At 58.3% G+C, this 19,016-nt stretch overlaps 1 protein-coding gene across 1 annotated transcript in view; it reads right to left on the bottom strand.

Moving 5' to 3' along the window:
• Positions 1 to 19,016, bottom strand: part of WDFY4 (WDFY family member 4) — a 234,656-nt gene that overhangs the window by 134,345 nt on the left and 81,295 nt on the right. Inside the window, exons 20-24 of the mRNA XM_054729209.1 lie at positions 18,713 to 18,858; positions 17,619 to 17,730; positions 14,161 to 14,351; positions 8,152 to 8,304; positions 67 to 140 (exon numbers count right to left, since the gene is read on the bottom strand). Of these exons, the coding sequence (XP_054585184.1) occupies positions 67 to 140; positions 8,152 to 8,304; positions 14,161 to 14,351; positions 17,619 to 17,730; positions 18,713 to 18,858 (676 nt within the window). The remainder of the gene's footprint in view (positions 1 to 66; positions 141 to 8,151; positions 8,305 to 14,160; positions 14,352 to 17,618; positions 17,731 to 18,712; positions 18,859 to 19,016) is intronic.

Genomic DNA, 19,016 nt, shown 5'->3' with positions numbered 1-19,016 from the left:
CCTCTGAGTCCCTTTTCTGGTGAGAAGCCTTTGCTTCTAGTGTCCAGCGGCCGAAGCCCAGCCTACCTTGGCGACCGGAGGATTTCCAGGAGGTGGGAAAAGAGGGACTGCTCCACGCTGTCTGCGGCTCTCATCCAGAGCTGGAAGACAGAAGCGCCGGTGAAGCAGGGCCCGAGAATGGCCTCCGGCAGCGCGAGTGCATAGCGCGCTGGCCTGGTCTCCTCGGCCTGGAGTCACCAACCCAGTTTCCCCTCTGGAATCGGACCCGAGCTCCTGGCTGCGTGGAGGGCTTTGCCCGGGGGAAGCTCAGACACCACGTCTCTCCTCATCTCTGCGGTGCCCAGGCCCAGGCCCTGCAGCCCGGGGTCCCCACACCAGACTCATCTCAGCCACAAGGCCAATGCCCGTGTTCCCACTCCAGAGATGAGAAAACAGAGGCCGAGACAGACCAATCGAGTGACAGGTCCCATTCACACCAGCAAGTGGCCGGACTGGAATTAGAAGCGGGCCTTCCCTTTCCGGTTTTACCCTAGAGTAACTAAACACCCGATTTGTGGTGCAACACTTTCTCCACAGAACCTGCAGCACAGCCCACCCCCTCCTCCTGCGCAGCGGGACCTGACCGACGGCCACAGAGGGGAAGCCCTGGGGTCCCGGGGGTGAGCTGTCACTGAGGCTGTTTTCATTCACAGTGAACAAGGGCAGCTGCTCTCTGTCCTCTGCACCAAGTGGATGGCGATCCCCCGTGTCTCATTTCCATTCCCTTTAGAGGCTTCTATGTCTGATCTCTAAACACAGTCATTTCCTAAGGCCCCAAACCAGATGTGGGATGAGAACAGTGCGTTCATCTGGCACCAAAAAGAGCTCACACTCACAAATTACCCCACTGGCAGTGGCGAGACGTGCGGGGCAAAGTCCAAAATGATGTCTGCATGCAGCAGCGAGAAGATTGAGGCTCCGAGACACTAAGAGACTTGCCTGCCGACCCTCATGTACTCATCGGCAGAGACTGGCTTCAAAGCCCTGTCTGTCTAACTCCCTTTTGCCTCCTCCCTGTGGCCCCGACAGCCATCTCCTGGAGACTGACATACAGGGTCAGTAATGGACCTCACGCGATGACACAGGTGGCCGTGGGTCGGTAACGGTCCTCACGTGATGACACAGGTGGCTGTGGGTCAGTAATGGACCTCACGTGATGACACAGGTGGCCGTGGGTCAGTAATGGACCTCACGCGATGACACAGGTGGCCGTGGGTCAGTAATGGACCTCACGCGATGACACAGGTGGCTGTGGGTCAGTAATGGACCTCACGCGATGACACAGGTGGCCGTGGGTCGGTAACGGACCTCACGCGATGACACAGGTGGCCGTGGGTCGGTAATGGACCTCACGCGATGACACAGGTGGCCGTGGGTCGGTAACGGACCTCACGTGATGACACAGGTGGCCGTGGGTCAGTAATGGACCTCACGCGATGACACAGGTGGCCGTGGATCGGTAACGGACCTCACGTGATGACACAGGTGGCCGTGGGTCAGTAATGGACCTCACATGATGACACAGGTGGCCGTGGGTCAGTAATGAACCTCACATGATGACACAGGTGGCCGTGGGTCAGTAATGAACCTCACGTGATGACACAGGTGGCCGTGGGTCAGTAATGGACCTCACATGATGACACAGGTGGCCGTGGGTCAGTAATGAACCTCACGTGATGACACAGGTGGCCGTGGGTCAGTAATGGACCTCATGTGATGACACAGGTGGCCGTGGGTCAGTAATGGACCTCACGCGATGACACAGGTGGCCGTGGGTCGGTAACGGACCTCACGCGATGACACAGGTGGCCGTGGGTCCATGCTCTTGCAGGGGAAGCAGGAGAGCCGCAGTGACCCAAGTCTATCAGGAGGCCAGTGTAGGCAGAAACCATCCCTCTGGGATCCGCAGGGCCTGGCATCACACCTACCACGTGGTGGCCACTTACAAAGAGTCCATTAGTTTTTTAAGAGTGAATGTACAGAAAATCCAGGTGAAATGAGCGCGCTGTGCCAAGCCAGAAGCAGGCTGGCAGAGTCCCAGCCCTGCAAGCTCACTCCTGCTCAGTACACAGAGTGGGCACTGCCACCTGCAAAGCCTGTGTGGGCTGCGGGGGCTCCAGTCAGGCACCTCGAGGCACACGTCGAGGGCCCTGCACACGCGGCATCTTCACTCACAAAGGCAGTCCCTGAACAAAGGCCATGCCGGTGTGGGAGCTGGGAAACTGAGCACGCAGGCATGAACCCAGCAATCTCCTTGCTGCTGTGCCCCTGCCCCTCCCCACAGCCGAGCCCCCTCCCTTCCAGGGCCTTGGAACAGTACCAGGTGGCCAGAGCACATCGGACGCTGCCTCGCTCTTTCAGAAATCCCTTTACATTGCACCACACGGGTTGGGAAATGCAGACAGTTGAATCTTCTGCTGCTTATCCTGTCTTACAAGCCCTACTAAGGACTGCACTGAGATGTCTGACTGCCTTAAATAGCAAATGGATCATGTGTCCAACTGTGCCCTCTCCCACGCCGAGCCCACGGCACATGCAGCCATGATCTGCCTGTCCCTGTTAAAAACCAGAAACCTAAGACTTGCTTACCCTCAACCTCCTGTCCCTCCTGCTCCTCATCTCCCCTCCCCCTCCCTCTCCCCTGTCTGTCCAGTCATACAGACCCTTCTCCTGCTCCTCAACTCCCCTCCCCCTCCCTCTCCACTGTCTGTCCAGTCATACAGATCCCCCTTCTCCTGCTCCTCAACTCCCCTCCCCCTCCCTCTCCACTGTCTGTCCAGTCATACAGATCCCCCTTCTCCTGCTCCTCAACTCCCCTCCCGCTCCCTCTCCACTGTCTGTCCAGTCATACAGACCCTTCTCCTGCTCCTCAACTCCCCTCCCCCTCCCTCTCCACTGTCTGTCCAGTCATACAGATCCCCCTTCTCCTGCTCCTCAACTCCCCTCCCGCTCCCTCTCCACTGTCTGTCCAGTCATACAGACCCTTCTCCTGCTCCTCAACTCCCCTCCCCCTCCCTCTCCACGGTCTGTCCAGTCATACAGATCCCCCTTCTCCTGCTCCTCAACTCCCCTCGCTCCCTCTCCCCTGTCTGTCCAGTCATACAGATCCCCCTTCTCCTGCTCCTCAACTCCCCTCCCGCTCCCTCTCCACTGTCTGTCCAGTCATACAGATCCCCCTTCTCCTGCTCCTCAACTCCCCTCCCCCTCCCTCTCCACTGTCTGTCCAGTCATACAGATCCCCCTTCTCCTGCTCCTCAACTCCCCTCCCGCTCCCTCTCCACTGTCTGTCCAGTCATACAGATCCCCCTTCTCCTGCTCCTCAACTCCCCTCCCGCTCCCTCTCCACTGTCTGTCCAGTCATACAGATCCCCCTTCTCCTGCTCCTCAACTCCCCTCCCCCTCCCTCTCCACTGTCTGTCCAGTCATCACAGATCCTCCTTCTCCTGCTCCTCAACTCCCCTCGCTCCCTCTCCACTGTCTGTCCAGTCATACAGATCCCCCTTCTCCTGTAACCGATTTTCTTGTCTCCGAACCCACCCTCTTTTTTAAGGACTTGTGCTGTTGATAGTTGATTCTCCCACTGGTATTTTAACCACCTTTTTCCACTCCTTCCTCCTCTCGGCCTACAACCAGACTCGTCTCCTATCTTAAGCCCTGAAACTCCCTCCATTTTCTTCTGTCTTCTTCTTCAAAAGCCTGCCTCTCTCCCCTCCTCTCCACTCTTCACCTTCCTCTGACCCCTTCTTTATTTTTCATTAGTCTGTCATCACCTCCAAGTGACCTCCAAATACAATACACACATCACTGCCCTCATTTACTTGAAACTCTCCTCGTAATCTTAATGTTTATTTTGTTTTACTTTGGTGTTTACTGGCTGCTTGTTTTCTTAGCCTCAGCTTTAAAAGCACCAGCTCACTCGAGGACGCCGGTTCCCAGGGCGGGTGGTGCATGGTGGTTCCAGGAGCAGCTGGGAGCTTGGTGGTCCTGCACAGGCAGCTGCTGGGACAGGGACAGGGGGTTGGGGGGGCAGGGATGCCTGGACCCAGCGGCTGGGCCTGGCGCGGTGTTTGGGAGGGGCGTGCTCTCTGGTCTCTGCGTGCAGGAAAGCGTGTGCCGAGGCAGCCGGGTGCCAGGCCTTGCCGGCGGCCTTCACAGTCCCTGCGCGCATCTCAGACCCAGGCCACAGGGCCTTCCTGGCCCGGCTCCATTCGCTGATAATTTCCTTAGGACTTGGAGAGCTACAGTAATGAATAGGATTGGCCTTCTCTTTTGAAGTTCCCATACTGTCCTTTTTGGCTCAGATTAGCTAATAAAATAACCTGGGAGTGCCCCTTTTTCAGTTTCCTGGAAGAGTTTTTAAGGCTGGGAGGGCCTGCTTCCTGACAGGTGGAACTTCTCTACGGACACCCGGGCCGCCACCTTCCTTGTGGATTTTGTTTGTAAGATTTTAAAGCACTGGCTCCAGCCCTAGCTGGTTTGGCTCAGTGGATAGAGTGTTGGCCTGTGGACCGAAGGGTTCTGGGTTTGATTCCGATCAAAGGCACGTACCTCAGTTGCAGGCTCTTCCCTGACCCAGGCCCTGGTCAGGGCGGGTGCAGGAGGCAACCAATCAATGTGTTTCTCCCACATCGATATTTCTCTCTGTCTTTCCCTATGTCTTCCACTCTCTCTAAAAGTCAATGGAAAAATGTAATTGAGGATTAAAAATAAATCAATAAATATGATTCCATTTATTTGATGATTATGGGACCATTTGAGTTTTTTTATTTCTTTTTGAGTGAGTTTGGGAAACTTACATTTTCTTGGAGATTGTTCAGATGAGCTAAGGGTTCACATTTATTGGCACAAAGATGCCAGCCCTACTCTCCTGTTCCCCCTCACCCTGCTCATCCCGAGGATCTCCCTCCTTCCCCTCACCCTGCTCATCCCCATGATCTCCCTCCTTCCCCTCACCCTGCTCATCCCCTGGATCTCCCTCCTTCCCCTCACCCTGCTCATCCCCTGGATCTCCCTCCTCCCCCTCACCCTGCTCATCCCCATGATCTCCCTCCTCCCCTCACCCTGCTCATCCCCATGATCTCCCTCCTTCCCCTCACCCTGCTCATCCCCATGATCTCCCTCCTCCCCCTCACCCTGCTCATCCCCATGATCTCCCTCCTTCCCCTCACCCTGCTCATCCCCTGGATCTCCCTCCTTCCCCTCCCCCTGCTCATCCCCTGGATCTCCCTCCTTCCCCCTCACCCTGCTCATCCCCTGGATCTCCCTCCTCCCACTCGCCCTGCTCATCCCCTGGATCTCCCTCCTTCCCCCTCACCCTGCTCATCCCCTGGATCTCCCTCCTTCCCCTCACCCTGCTCATCCCCTGGATCTCCCTCCTTCCCCTCACTGTGCTCATCCCCATGATCTCCCTCCTTCCCCTCACCCTGCTCATCCCCTGGATCTCCCTCCTCCCACTCCCCCTGCTCATCCCCTGGATCTCCCTCCTTCCCCTCACCCTGCTCATCCCCTGGATCTCCCTCCTCCCACTCACCCTGCTCATCCCCTGGATCTCCCTCCTTCCCCCTCACCCTGCTCATCCCATGGATCTCCCTCCTTCCCCTCACCCTGCTCATCCCATGGATCTCCCTCCTTCCCCTCACCTTGCTCATCCCCTGGATCTCCCTCCTCCCACTCGCCCTGCTCATCCCCTAGATCTCCCTCCTTCCCCTCACCCTGCTCATCCCCTAGATCTCCCTCCTTCCCCTCACCTTGCTCATCCCCTGGATCTCCCTCCTCCCACTCGCCCTGCTCATCCCCTGGATCTCCCTCCTTCCCCTCACCCTGCTCATCCCCTGGATCTCCCTCCTCCCACTCGCCCTGCTCATCCCCATGATCTCCCTCCTTCCCCTCACCCTGCTCATCCCCTGGATCTCCCTCCTCCCACTCACCTTGCTCATCCCCTGGATCTCCCTCCTTCCCCCTCACCCTGCTCATCCCCTGGATCTCCCTCCTTCCCCTCACGCTGCTCATCCCCTGGATCTCCGTCCTTCCCTCACCTTGCTCATCCCCTGGATCTCCCTCCTCCCACTCGCCCTGCTCATCCCCTGGATCTCCCTCCTTCCCCCTCACCCTGCTCATCCCCTGGATCTCCCTCCTTCCACCTTGCCAGCATTATTTCTCGTCCTTCCTGCCTTTTATCCTGACCAATCTCAGCAGTTTATTCTAGTAGAGCTAGTTATTGGCCTCGTTGATCCTTTCTGTGGCTATTTCTTTCCTATTAAAACAGTTGATGTTCTCATCTTTATTATTCCCTCTTTCTTTCTTGGAATTTAGTTTGTGGTTTTCTGTTTTGTGTTGTTTTTCGGTCATTCTCACTTTTTACCCTGAAGCCTCTGTTCATGAACTTAGAACGTTCTCTTTCTGACAGGGACGTTGAGGGCTATAAATTTCCTCCATGTCCAGCTCCCAGCAGCCTCCCCACTGTGCTTCGATATATAGTGTTTTCCTTGTCGTTCGGTCTAAACCAATTCTCATTTGAATTATAATCCTCATTGATCCTCTTTACCTCACTGCCTTATGGCAACTCAGGTTTCAAACTCTCCCACTGGATTTCTACAACAATCTACGGACCATCTCCCTGCCTGTGGGTCTTACCCCCTGAGAAATAGACCTAAAGTAAAATTCTAATGTGTCATTCTCTAGCTAACACCCCAAGGTATCAGCAATTTAGCAAACTTATCAATAATCCAAAATTTATTTATAAAGCCTTTAATAATTCCAAGGAATTTTTTAATTGAGGGGAATGTATGCACAAAGGTGCTGTGTATAACAGTGCTCATTTATAACAACAATATATGGACATAACCTAGGAGTTTGACAACACAGGAATGATGTCAGGCACAGCACGGATTCCATCCTGACCGCGGAACAATGCTTGCAAAGTCCATAATCTGTACATATAAAAGCCTAAGCAACTGAACGACAGAACGACTGAACAACCAGTCAACCGGTCACTATGACACACACTGACCACCAGGGGACAGACTCTCAATGCACAGGATCGGGCTCCCTCCTGTCTGGATTGGGCCTGCGGGGATCGGGCGATACCGGCTATCTGACATCCCCCGAGGGGTCCCGGATTGTGAGAGGGTGCAGGCCAGGCCGAGGGACCCTCTAGTAAATTGATAAATGTTTATGTTAAATGGGAAAGGATAGGACTAATAATATCCACACCAAGATCATAACTAATAAAAAATGTAACTGATAGAAAATGTAACAGTACTAATACAAAGCTTACAAAGCATGCACTTGAGGTTGACAACAGTTGTCTTAGTCTCAGAAATACTCCCGCCCCCCCGTACTTTTATCTAATTTAAAGTATTCTGTAATAAGCATATATTATTTCTAACTTTAAAAAGTTTTTAAAAATACTTCCCTGGACTCTGGCACACATGGACTAAAATGCATGTCCTGTGGCTCAGTCTTTAGCCCGTCTCCACCCTCCCCCTCTGCCTCATCTCCTGGCAGGCACTCCCCAAGCCCCTTGCTCTCAGTCCTCTGCTTTCATCCCCCAGGTGTGCGAATAGCACTGCCCTGTGCCTGCCTCCCTCCCACCAGCACACTGGACCTCCTGCATGTGTCCAGGCTCGGCAGCTGCATGGAGGGGCTGCCTCCTGTCATCACCGCCCCCAGGGACCTCGCCAGCCGGCCCAGCGTTCACTCGGTCAAGGACGCTTCCTCCATGGGCCTTTCCACCTCAGTCTGTGCTTCCTCACGGCCCTCGGCCCCTCAGCATCCTCAGTCACTCCTTTAAGGGAGTTTGTGAATGGCAGGCACCAAAGGAATCGGCTCACACTCTTTGACCCCCATATATATAGACCCAGCCTACAGTTCCAAAAGCCTTTCCCATGTTGCATCTGGCTTATAGGAGATGCTGACCTCTATTTCACCATCGAAAACTGCAACTCAGAGAGGCCAGGAGACTTGCCCGGGCCACTGGGGGAGGGGTTCCATTATGAAGCTGGCCCTCCGCTCTCAAGCCTTTGGGGTTTCCCCTCACAACCATCCGGCCATCAGGAAGCCAGGCTCCCCCCTCACACACCCCTGCAGGCTCCCCCCCCACCTCCCGCTTACCTCGAAGTTGCAGAGGATGTGCTGGAAGACCCCGACGTTGGTGCGGGCGGGGGGCCCGAAGCCCAGCTCGGCAGTGCCCGCGATGGCCAGGATCAGCTGGAAGACGCGGTGGGTGAGCAGAGAGCTCTTTTTCCTCAGGAGAAACGCCATCACCTGCAAGGTCAATGCACAAGCAGCTGGCGCCCCAGTGCCTCTGAGGCCTCTCCTTCGCCCGCTGTCCCGCGCCTTTGCTGAGCCCGCCTGGAACCCTGCTTGGAGCGCCTGTGTTCCCGAAGCAGCTCATACACCAACCGCCGCGCTGCTTCCCCACCGCTGCCCACCTGTCCGTCCCTGTGACCGACCCTCCACAGGGCCTGCTCCTCCCTCCCGACTCTTCCTCGGACTTTGCAAGCATTGTTCCGCGGTCAGGATGGAATCTGTGCTGTGCCTGACATCAAACCAGAACGCCCCTCATGCTCTCTCCTGGTTTCCTCCCGATGCTCAGGGCTCTTTCTCCTCCACCTTACCGGACCCTACACTCACAGCCATCCCATACATGCTGCCATATCACCAGGAAGACACCAACTCCCCACGAACCCTGATAACCCCATCACTCCGGCTGCAGCCACCAGACGTGCCCCTGTACTGCGCCAGACCCTGGGGACTGGCAGCTTCCGGCACCCGTGCCGGGGGCGGCACTGGCATCCAGTGGCCCGGCCCATCTCAGACACCAGTACGATGGAGCCCCAGCCTCTTGTTGCTGTTGACCTCCGCCTCACAAAAGTCAGGATGTGTAGCCAACCACTGGCATCGGGTTCTCACCCATCCATCCCCTCCGGATTCCCAGCTCAGCTCTCCCACAGCTCAGGTCCTTGCGCCCCGATCTGAACCCGTCCACCCCTTTCCCCATCCTCTCAGGCCCCTTTCCATGTGCCATTGGGAAGTCGTCCTTGTCTTACAGCCCGAATGTCTGTGTTCTTCCAAAATCTGTGTGCTGAAACCTTCACCTGGCAACGCGATGATATTTGGAGCTGGGTCCTTCGTGGTGTAGTTAGGAAGAGATGGGGTCCGAGCGTGGAGCCTCATAAAGGGGACCGGTATCCTTACAAGAGGCATGAGACCTTGCCTCTCTCTGCTCTCACCATGTGAGGACCAGTCAGACACTGGCCTCCGCAATCCAGAAAAGGGCCCTCTCCCAACCTGACCCGGCTGGCGCCCTGGCCTTTGACTTCCCAGCCTCCAGAACTAAGTGAAAACGAATGTCGGTTGTTACCAGCTACCCAGTCTATGGCATTATGTCATAGCAGCCGAAAATCAGACAACTGTGACCGTCAAACACTCAGGATCTTTTTAGATTGTTCTGGTCCGTCCTCTGACACATCTGAAATCTGGCCGCACCCCCGCCCTCCTCCCCACCAGCACACAATTAGGAGGCCGAAAGCTGCTTGAGAAAAGTCACCCGCACTGGCTGGTTCACTTTACACTATTGGTCCAGTGTCCAGTGGTACGCCGTCTAACTCTGTTTCTCTAGCAAGCTGGTTCTCCTGTCCGAAAGACAGCGATTTCATCTCTTCTTCCTCCCCCAACCTCCTTCCCTTCTGCCACCCACCTCCTACTCTCATACTCTGCTGAGCAGACAGAGCCATCCGACATGAGCGTTCTCGCCTTCCCACCGCGTCAACACAGGCCTGCGCTGCATTCCTTCCTCTCACAAGCACCGTCCTACCCGGCCTCCAGCCCCCTCGCCCCCTCCTCACCTTCGCAAGGACTCTGTTTCTTAAGGTCACTCTTCTCTTCTCGAGTTCTCTCTCTCTCTCTCTCTCTCTCTTTCTTCCTTCCTTCCCTCCCTCTCGTCACTCCCTTCCACCAACAGAAGGCTCTAGTATTTCTCTCCTTAAAAATAGCCCTGCCTTGACCCCGCATCCTCTAGCTCTGACCCCACTTTGCTATCCTCTCCTCAGGCAGACCTCCTGAAAGCTCTAAGGGTGCATCTGGCTCCACGTCCTCACCTTATGTCCTCACTTCCACCCCCTTCAGCGGGTTGCTGCCTCCACCTGTCCACCTGCCTTAGCAAGGTCACCAATGACTTCCAGGTGCCACACCCCCTGGAAATATATCTGCCCTTAGATTGCCTCATTCTGAGCATTGTTTGGCTGCACTGGCCTTCTCCAAATACTTTCTTCTTTCAGAATCTTTGGCAGTTTTCTTTGGTTTATCTTCCCTCTTTCTTCTCAATCTCCTTTGTTGGCTTTAATCATATTTCCAATCTACAAGGTTAGCTCCTTGTTTCTTCCTCTTTAGTTCTCTTCGCTGTTCTCTCTACTCCTCTTTGACTATTTCATCAATTTTCTTGGATTAAATAGCATCATGATGATATTGATGACTCACATTTATACCCAGCTCAGCTTGTCCCTCTGAGCTCGAGCCATCTACCCCACTCGACAGTTTACTTTTGGTCTCACACACATTTCAAACTTAGGAGGTTCCAGGACCTCCCTCCTTCCTGCCTGCTGCCCTCTGGCACACGCACCAGCTATTCTCCTGAGCGGTCTTCCCAGACTGCTCACAAGGACCCCAAGTCTTCCCAGGTCAGGAATGCAGTCGCACAGCAGACCGGTTCTATCTCAGTCTCCTGCTCAAATCTCACCCCTCTGATCCACCTTCCACACTCGTGTCAAAGGTCATTCTAAAGCATAAATCATTCCATCTCCCTGTTCCAAGCTTCTCCATGATTACTCAGCATTTCCGAGATGAAAACACATGGTCCTTCCCTCTCCACCAGGCTGCCGTCAGTGGCTCACCCCTGTCCTTTCCCCGCAGCCATGCGGGGCAGCTGCTCATGTTTTTAATGCCAGTCTGGAATGCTAGCCTTTCCCAAACTATGAAAACCCATCCTATGAAACGCAGGATGTCACCTAGGCTGAGAAGTGGGTAGTAAGTTCGATGAAAATAACAAGTAGAAAGATATATGCTTTCCTTGTGCTCTCAAATCCACCCAGAAAATCAGCAAATAAATACAGAGTAAACATCTGAAAAATGATGAGATCCACTCCTGAGCGAGCTGGAGAGTTGAAGACCCTTGCTACCATTCTCATGGAGCATGTGCCTCGGGGCGAACGGACCACAAACCGTACGTCTGGGTCGTGCCAACTGGGCACTCAGGTTATGAAGAAGAAGAAGGGATGCGGTAGGATGGGGCTCTTTAGAAAGAGGCCAGGTAGGCAAAAAAAAATAATAATAACCTTGTTTCTTTACGTGAGCCTGGCATTGCCCCTCCCTTACCACTGCCCAGCCTCCCTTCTGAATTTCCATGAAGACATAAATGCCTGAAATGTTTCTTTTTTAAGCCACAAAAAGAGCTTATAGATTTCCTTCTTCTGCCACCATGTGTACATTCAAGTCCTGGATCTGATGGGTTTTTTTACTCAAATGAAGTGTACAAAGTCTTCGTCTCATAATATTTTTCTGCCTGTCCTATTAGATAGCGATGTAAATTGAATGTTGATGGCTCCCCACCAAAAAATCATATGTTGGAACCTAATCCCCAGGTGATGCTATTAGGAGGTGGGGGCTTTGGGGTGATTCAGTCACGAGGGTGGAGGCTCTAGTGGGATTAGGGTCCTTATAAGGAGACCTCAGGTGCTCCCTCACCCTCCACCTTGAGGACAAGGTGGGCCCTCACCAGACACGATCTGCCACACCTTGATCTTGGACTTCTCAGCCTCCAGAACTGCGAGAAACAAATGTCTGTTGTTTATAGCACCCCCCCCCCCCCAGTTTATAGTGTTTCATTATAACAGCCTGGACAGACTGAGACAGACAGTGATTCCTGGGAGGGAGAACCTAACCCCGTTTTGTTCGGCTGCATCCCCGGTGCCTAGCACAGGGTCTGGCTGGCTCTCAGGCAGCACTCAGCCAGCAGGAGCAGAGAAAAGAAACCCAGGGCTGCTCCTTGCCTCTCCTGCCTCTTCCTAAAAGCCCGGGCAACCCACTCCTCTGGTCCTCCAATCGCCATTCTTTTTTCTTTTTTAAAGTTGTCTTTATTGATTTTTTAGAGAGAGGAAGGGAGAGAGAGATAGAAACATCATCAATGAGAGAGAAACTGGTTGGCTGCCTCCTGCACGCCTCCTACTGGGGTCAAGCCTGCAACCCGGGCTTGTGCCCTGACCAGGAAGGGAATGGTGACCTCTTGGCTCATGAGTGGATGCCCCACCGCTGAGCACGCCAGCCGGGCCACCGCCTTTCTGTTTTCAGGAGGCGGCGCCTCTGCAGCTCCGAGCACGTCCTCTCCCCCAGGCACGTGTTCACGGGCTCCTCAGGTTCAGTGTCTCCTAAAAGGGCCTTGGTTCTGTCTGTCTGTCTGTCTCATCCTTCTCGATGTACCCACGAGAGTATATGGGGCTTTGTACCTTGGAATTGCTTTGTACCTTGGAGCTGCTTTGTACCTTGTTGGAAAAGCTCACAGTAATTATTAAGATCCCTAGCCACAGCGGACACCTAAGTGCTAAGTTGGCACGATTCCCACTGCTGCTGCCTTTGTCGGTGCAATAAAAAACTTGTACCTACAAAAGCCCCAGTTCTTGGGTTTTACTATAAACGCAGACCTACCCGTCACTATCACATTTACTGAGTGTCTGTCTGGCCGCAGCCATGCGCTGGCACCGTGAGGAGTGCCAGGCGCGGAGGCCTACAGTCCAGGGGCGACCAGCAGCCTTTACCCGGTGTGCGCATGGTGAGCCCCTGGCATCCAGTGCTGCCGGCGGCGGAGGCGGCACGTACTCAGCGCTGGGCTGGGAGCCTGACCTGGGAAGGGAAGAGGGAGTGGACCTGGGGGAGACCAGATGGCACTGCCAGCCCAGGGCACAGGTGTACCAAGTCACGTGACGTGTTTGGCTAACGGAACTGTGCAGGGCAGGGGCAGGGGCGGAGGGGAGGGGGCGCGGGGAGCGGGGAGCGGTGCAGGGTGGGAAGCGCTGTGGGCGGGAGGTGGGGCTGAAGCACCGGGGCAGCCAGTCTCCAAGGCCCTGAGAAAGCAGTCCAGGGGCCTGGGGCGAGGATTAGCGGTTAGACGCCACTGGAGAGTCCACACGGGCAGAACTGTGCCTGGTGCCCACCAGCTTCGTGGGAGCAGCCGGAGGAAGCCCCCGTCCGGCTGTGCAGCAGCCCAGACAGAGCGGGTGGGCCTGAGGTGACATCACCCCCATTTCCTTGCTTAGCCCCTGGCTTAGGGGCCAAAGGCAGGGACGCTCTCTCCCAGCACCCTGCCATGAGGAGCCACGGCAGCCTGTGTGCCCCTGACCTAGTCTAGACATGCACCGAGGCCTGCCCTGGCGCCTCCTTTCCCACTGCCTCCCAGCCGCCCAGGGCTGCGACCAGTCCCATCTGGCTTGCCAAGTGTAAGTAGCTTAAGTCCCAGTGAACACAGACAGCAGGCCCCTGAGCAGCACTTTGCTAAGCACTCAGCACATGCTCACTCGCTTGATCATTACGACCTACACAGCAGGTGCCATCCTTACTCCCCTATTACTCAGGAGGACTGGGGAGCAGAGACTGAAGCCTCAATAAAGATGGCCAACACTCACAGAGCACGTATTCTGTGCCAGACACCATTCTAGCCCTCGTCTGTATTAAATCAGTCCTCCCTGCACCCCATACTGAGGGGCACAAAGTCTGTATCAGACCAGTGGGGAAGCTGAGACGGCGGCGAGTAACTCAGCAAAGTTAAATAGCAAGTTAGAGGAAGTGGGGATTCAAACCCAACTCTCTGCTCCGAGCCTGGCCTCTTAGCCATCATGCCAGACACAGGGGAGGACCACAGACGACGCTTTAGTTTCTCAGTGCAAGGTGCTGGCGGCCGCAGACAGTTGTACGTCCCGTCCAGCCCAGAGTCCCTCACTGGCTGGCTGTCACCTGGCCTCTGCTGTGGGCCAGAGTCTCCAGACCCAAGGCTTTAGGCTTCCCTTCTCCAGAAGTCACTGTGGAGGGACTGCCCCCCAGGGAGTCAGGGACTCAGGTCGGGGGTGGGATTACCTGGTACCCAAAGATGTGCTGCATCCGGCTGTCACACATGCCATTGCTGGTCAGGACCAAGTGCAGAACTTTCACAGCTGCATACATGGTGTGGTCATCTGTTGCTAAGGAAATGAGGCCCAGGAGGACGGCAGGCCCGCCGATGAAGTCCAGGCTGCGGGCAGCTGGGCTGGAGTGGAACACCCTCACCCCTGTGGGGGACAGAGGGGCATCCATCAACAGGCACAGCCTCTCTGCAGTGCAAAGTCCCGGCAGCATGCTGGGCAATGAGCAGGCAGCACCATGCCACCTTCCATTCAGGACAGAAGAGACTGTGCACAGGGGACTGGCTGGGAGGAGGGGCCTGTGCACAGGGAGGGAGGAGGGGGGAGGGGCCTGTGCACAGGGAGGGGGGAGGGGCCTGTGCACAGGGGGAGGGAGGAGGAGGAGCATGTGCACAGGGAGAGGGGGGAGGAGGGGCCTGTGCACAGGGAGAGGGGGGAGGGGCCTGTGCACAGGGAGGGGGAGGGGCCTGTGCACAGGGAGAGGGGGGAGGAGGGGCCTGTGCACACGGAGGGGGGGAGGGGACTGTGCACAGGGAGAGGGGGGAGGGGCTTGTGCACAGGGAGGGGGGAGGGGCCTGTGCACAGGGAGGGGGGAGGGGTCTGTGCACAGGGAGGGGGAAGAAGGGGCCTGTGCTCAGGGGGGGGAGGGGCCTGTGCACAGGGAGGGGGAGGAGGGGCCTGTGCACAGGGAGGGGGGGGAGGGGCCTGTGCACAGGGAGGGGGGAGGGGCCTGTGCACAGGGAGGGGGGGAAGAAGGGGTCTGTGCACAGGGAGGGGGGAGGGGCCTGTGCACAAGGGGAGGGGGGAGAAGGGGCCTGTGCACAGGGAGGGGGGGAGGAGGGGCCTGTGCACAGGGAGGGGGGGAGGGGTCTGTGCACAGGGGGGGAAGAAGGGGCCTGTGCTCGGGGGGGGAGGGGCCTGTGCACAGGGAGGGGGAGGAGGGGCCTGTGCACAGGGAGAGGGGGAGGGGCCTGTGCACAGGGGGAGGGGGAGAGGGGCCTGTGCACAGGGAGAGGGGGAGGGGCCTGTGCACAGGGGGAGGGGGAGAAGGGGCCTGTGCACAGGGGGAGGGGGAGAAGGGGCCTGTGCACAGGGAGGGGGAGGAGGGGCCTGTGCACAGGGAGGGGGGGAGGGGGTCTGTGCACAGGGGGGGAAGAAGGGGCCTGTGCTCAGGGGGGGGGAGGGGCCTGTGCACAGGGAGGGGGGGAGGGGTCTGTGCACAGGGAGAGGGGGAGGGGTCTGTGCACAGGGAGGGGGGAAGAAGGGGCCTGTGCTCAGGGGGGGGGAGGGGCCTGTGCACAGGGAGGGGGGGAGGGGTCTGTGCACAGGGGGGGAAGAAGGGGCCTGTGCTCAGGGGGGGGGAGGGGCCTGTGCACAGGGAGGGGGGGAGGGGTCTGTGCACAGGGAGAGGGGGAGGGGTCTGTGCACAGGGAGGGGGGAAGAAGGGGCCTGTGCTCAGGGGGGGGGAGGGGCCTGTGCACAGGGAGGGGGGGAGGGGTCTGTGCACAGGGGGGGAAGAAGGGGCCTGTGCTCAGGGGGGGGGAGGGGCCTGTGCACAGGGAGGGGGGGAGGGGTCTGTGCACAGGGAGAGGGGGAGGGGTCTGTGCACAGGGAGGGGGGAGGAGGGGCCTGTGCACAGGGAGGGGGGGAGGGGTCTGTGCACAGGGAGAGGGGGAGGGGTCTGTGCACAGGGGGAGGGGGAGAAGGGGCCTGTGCACAGGGAGGGGGGGAGGGGTCTGTGCACAGGGGGGGAAGAAGGGGCCTGTGCTCAGGGGGGGGGAGGGGCCTGTGAACAGGGAGGGGGGAGGGGCCTGTGCACAGGGAGGGGGGTAGGGGTCTGTGCACAGGGAGGGGGGGAGGGGTCTGTGCACAGGGAGAGGGGGAGGGGTCTGTGCACAGGGGGAGGGGGAGAAGGGGCCTGTGCACAGGGAGGGGGGGAGGGGTCTGTGCACAGGGGGGGAAGAAGGGGCCTGTGCTCAGGGGGGGGGAGGGGCCTGTGAACAGGGAGGGGGGAGGGGCCTGTGCACAGGGAGGGGGGTAGGGGTCTGTGCACAGGGAGGGGGGGAGGGGCCTGTGCACAGGGAGGGGGGAGGAGGGGCCTGTGCACAGGGAGGGGGGGAGGGGCCTGTGCACAGGGAGGGGGGGAGGGGTCTGTGCACAGGGAGAGGGGGAGGGGTCTGTGCACAGGGAGAGGGGGAGGGGCCTGTGCACAGGGGGAGGGGGAGAGGGGCCTGTGCACAGGGAGGGGGGAGGGGCCTGTGCACAGGGAGGGGGGGAGGGGTCTGTGCACAGGGAGAGGGGGAGGGGCCTGTGCACAGGGGGAGGGGGAGAGGGGCCTGTGCACAGGGAGGGGGGGAGGGGTCTGTGCACAGGGGGGGAAGAAGGGGCCTGTGCTCAGGGGGGGGGAGGGGCCTGTGCACAGGGAGGGGGGAGGGGCCTGTGCACAGGGAGGGGGGGAGGGGTCTGTGCACAGGGAGGGGGGGAGGGGCCTGTGCACAGGGAGGGGGAAGAAGGGGCCTGTGCTCAGGGGGGGGGAGGGGCCTGTGCACAGGGAGTGGGGGAGGGGTCTGTGCACAGGGAGAGGGGGAGGGGCCTGTGCACAGGGGGAGGGGGAGAGGGGCCTGTGCACAGGGAGGGGGGAGGGGCCTGTGCACAGGGAGGGGGGGAGGGGGGAGGGGGAGGGGCCTGTGAACAGGGGGAGGGGGGAGGGGCCTGTGAACAGGGGAAGGGGGGAGGGGCCTGTGCACAGGGAGAGGGGGGAGGAGGGGCCTGTGCACACGGAGGGGGGGAGGGGACTGTGCACAGGGAGAGGGGGGAGGGGCTTGTGCACAGGGAGGGGGGAGGGGCCTGTGCACAGGCAGAGGGGGAGGAGGGGCCTGTGCACAGGCAGAGGGAGGAGGAGGGGCCTGTGCACAGGGAGAGGGGGAGGGGCTGGGGCTTAGAAAGTCTTAAGTGACTGGGAGAATCTGTGCTGAGTCCTTTCAGCTCGCTGCCCTCCATCTCTGTCTGGAGTGCAGGAGGAGCCAGATGCCTTCGTGCCATCTGAGTCTGCTGGCTCCTCTGACAACCTCTGCCCCTCCATCCTGCAGCCCTGGGTGCTTGCACCCACTCGTTGCTCTGACAGTTGCCGGCACAGAGGCCGCTGTGCCCAGTGCATGGGCTCCATTGTGCACAGACGCCAGCCTGGAGAGCAGCTGCGTTTACTACCCATTAGATGCAGTGACATGCGCTGACCTCACTCAGTGTGCAGGCCAAGACCCTGGCAGGGTTAAGCCCCCAAGCTTCCCTCCTGTCCTGGCACCGCCCTGGCTCCCACCCGCTGTGCCCTCACTGCCCTCAGGACTCCGGGCTGCACAGGCGCTGGCCCGCGCCAGCCCTTCTTCCCCAACAGCCGCAGAGGCGAGGCTGGCGTACCCAGGTGGCCCACGGCCACGGCTCCGATGGTCCGAAGAGGGCCTGGGAGGTGGCCAGCACAGTTTCTCAGCAAGAACACGGGCATGGCGTTGTCGCGGGATGAGATGTTCATCTGGAGAGAGTGGAAATGGGGGACTCCTCAGCCTCCCTCTCCAGGGAAGGAAGAGCCTTGTGACAAGTTCCCGGAGGGCGGGCGCCGAGTCCGGCCCAGCGCCAGCACCTGGCTCCCAGGAAATGCACACGGACCCACCCGTCAGGAGCCTGGAACCCAAGGCCAGGATCTCCTGTCCTGCCTCCAGGCTGCGGTTTCATCGAGGGGGCAGCTTTGGTTATTCAGTTGTGCCAGGCACGTCCCACATGCTCATGGCGAGGAGCCCACGGGGCAGGCAGGGGCCTGGCACACCTGCATGCGGAGCGCGCTGCGGACGCCAGCGTGGCCACATTCCCGCCGGGCTCTCCACCTCTGCAACCGGCCTCGCTGGCTCGCAGAGCCCAGAGCCCGGGAAGAGGCCCCTGGCCTCGGCCATCGGAAGGACGCTGCTAGTGAGGCACTTCCTCGTGCCCAACAGGATGCCCTGCGCCTGCTCACCAGCACAGGCAGGGCCTGTCTGTGACGGGGGAGGCCGAACACAGCCAAGTCATGAGCAGGGAGCACGGAGCTCTTCACGCGGGAAATGGGAAACAGTCTCACGGCATCTTCACCTGCAAGCAGGTCTGCCTGCTCCTTTGCAAGGTCATTGTTTAAAATAAACAGAGCGTCCCAGGACACTGCAGCGTGTGCACGCACACGCGGTGGGGGGGCGGAGGGGACTCACCCCGGAAGGGAAGCTCCGGGGCTCAGTGCCACAAAGGTTTTAAATATTCTGTTTGTTCTTGCTCTGCCGAGGAATGGAGAGCACCTACTTTCTCCTCTGAGCAATCACAGATCAAAGGGTTGGCCTTGGGGAGTTCACGGGTGGGGAGTGGGAAGCACTCCTCATGCCCCCACCTGCACAGGCGCAAGCACCAGTCAGCACTCACTCCAGCATTAAGAGCTGAAGGCAGCCCTGAGGTCCTGATTCCCAAAGGGCAGCGAGGGATGTGAGCAGGCGTACCTCCTTGGCAATCAGGCGGCTGTCCACCTCATTGTACGTGCTTCTGATGTCCGCGACACTGGTGGTGGACGAGCTGGCCACGTGGAGGCCCACGGAGACCCTCTCCTCGGCCACCAGGGCTGCCGCGTCCGCACCAGGATCTGCTCCTAAAATAACACGTCTCCGGTCACTTCTAGTCTCATTGCACAGAGAAGAAAATTAATCCTCAGAGAGGAAATATCTACCGCTACCTGGCGAAGCAACCATCGAAAGAATGTTCGTTTCTTCTTACATTGTATGGTGGCATGTTGTTACATGTTGTTAC

This window comes from Eptesicus fuscus, chromosome 17 (genome assembly GCF_027574615.1).
Source record: "Eptesicus fuscus isolate TK198812 chromosome 17, DD_ASM_mEF_20220401, whole genome shotgun sequence".
NCBI lineage: Eukaryota > Metazoa > Chordata > Mammalia > Chiroptera > Vespertilionidae > Eptesicus > Eptesicus fuscus.
Note: the sequence above shows the minus strand (reverse complement) of the source record. Positions and strands in the feature narration are given on the sequence as shown.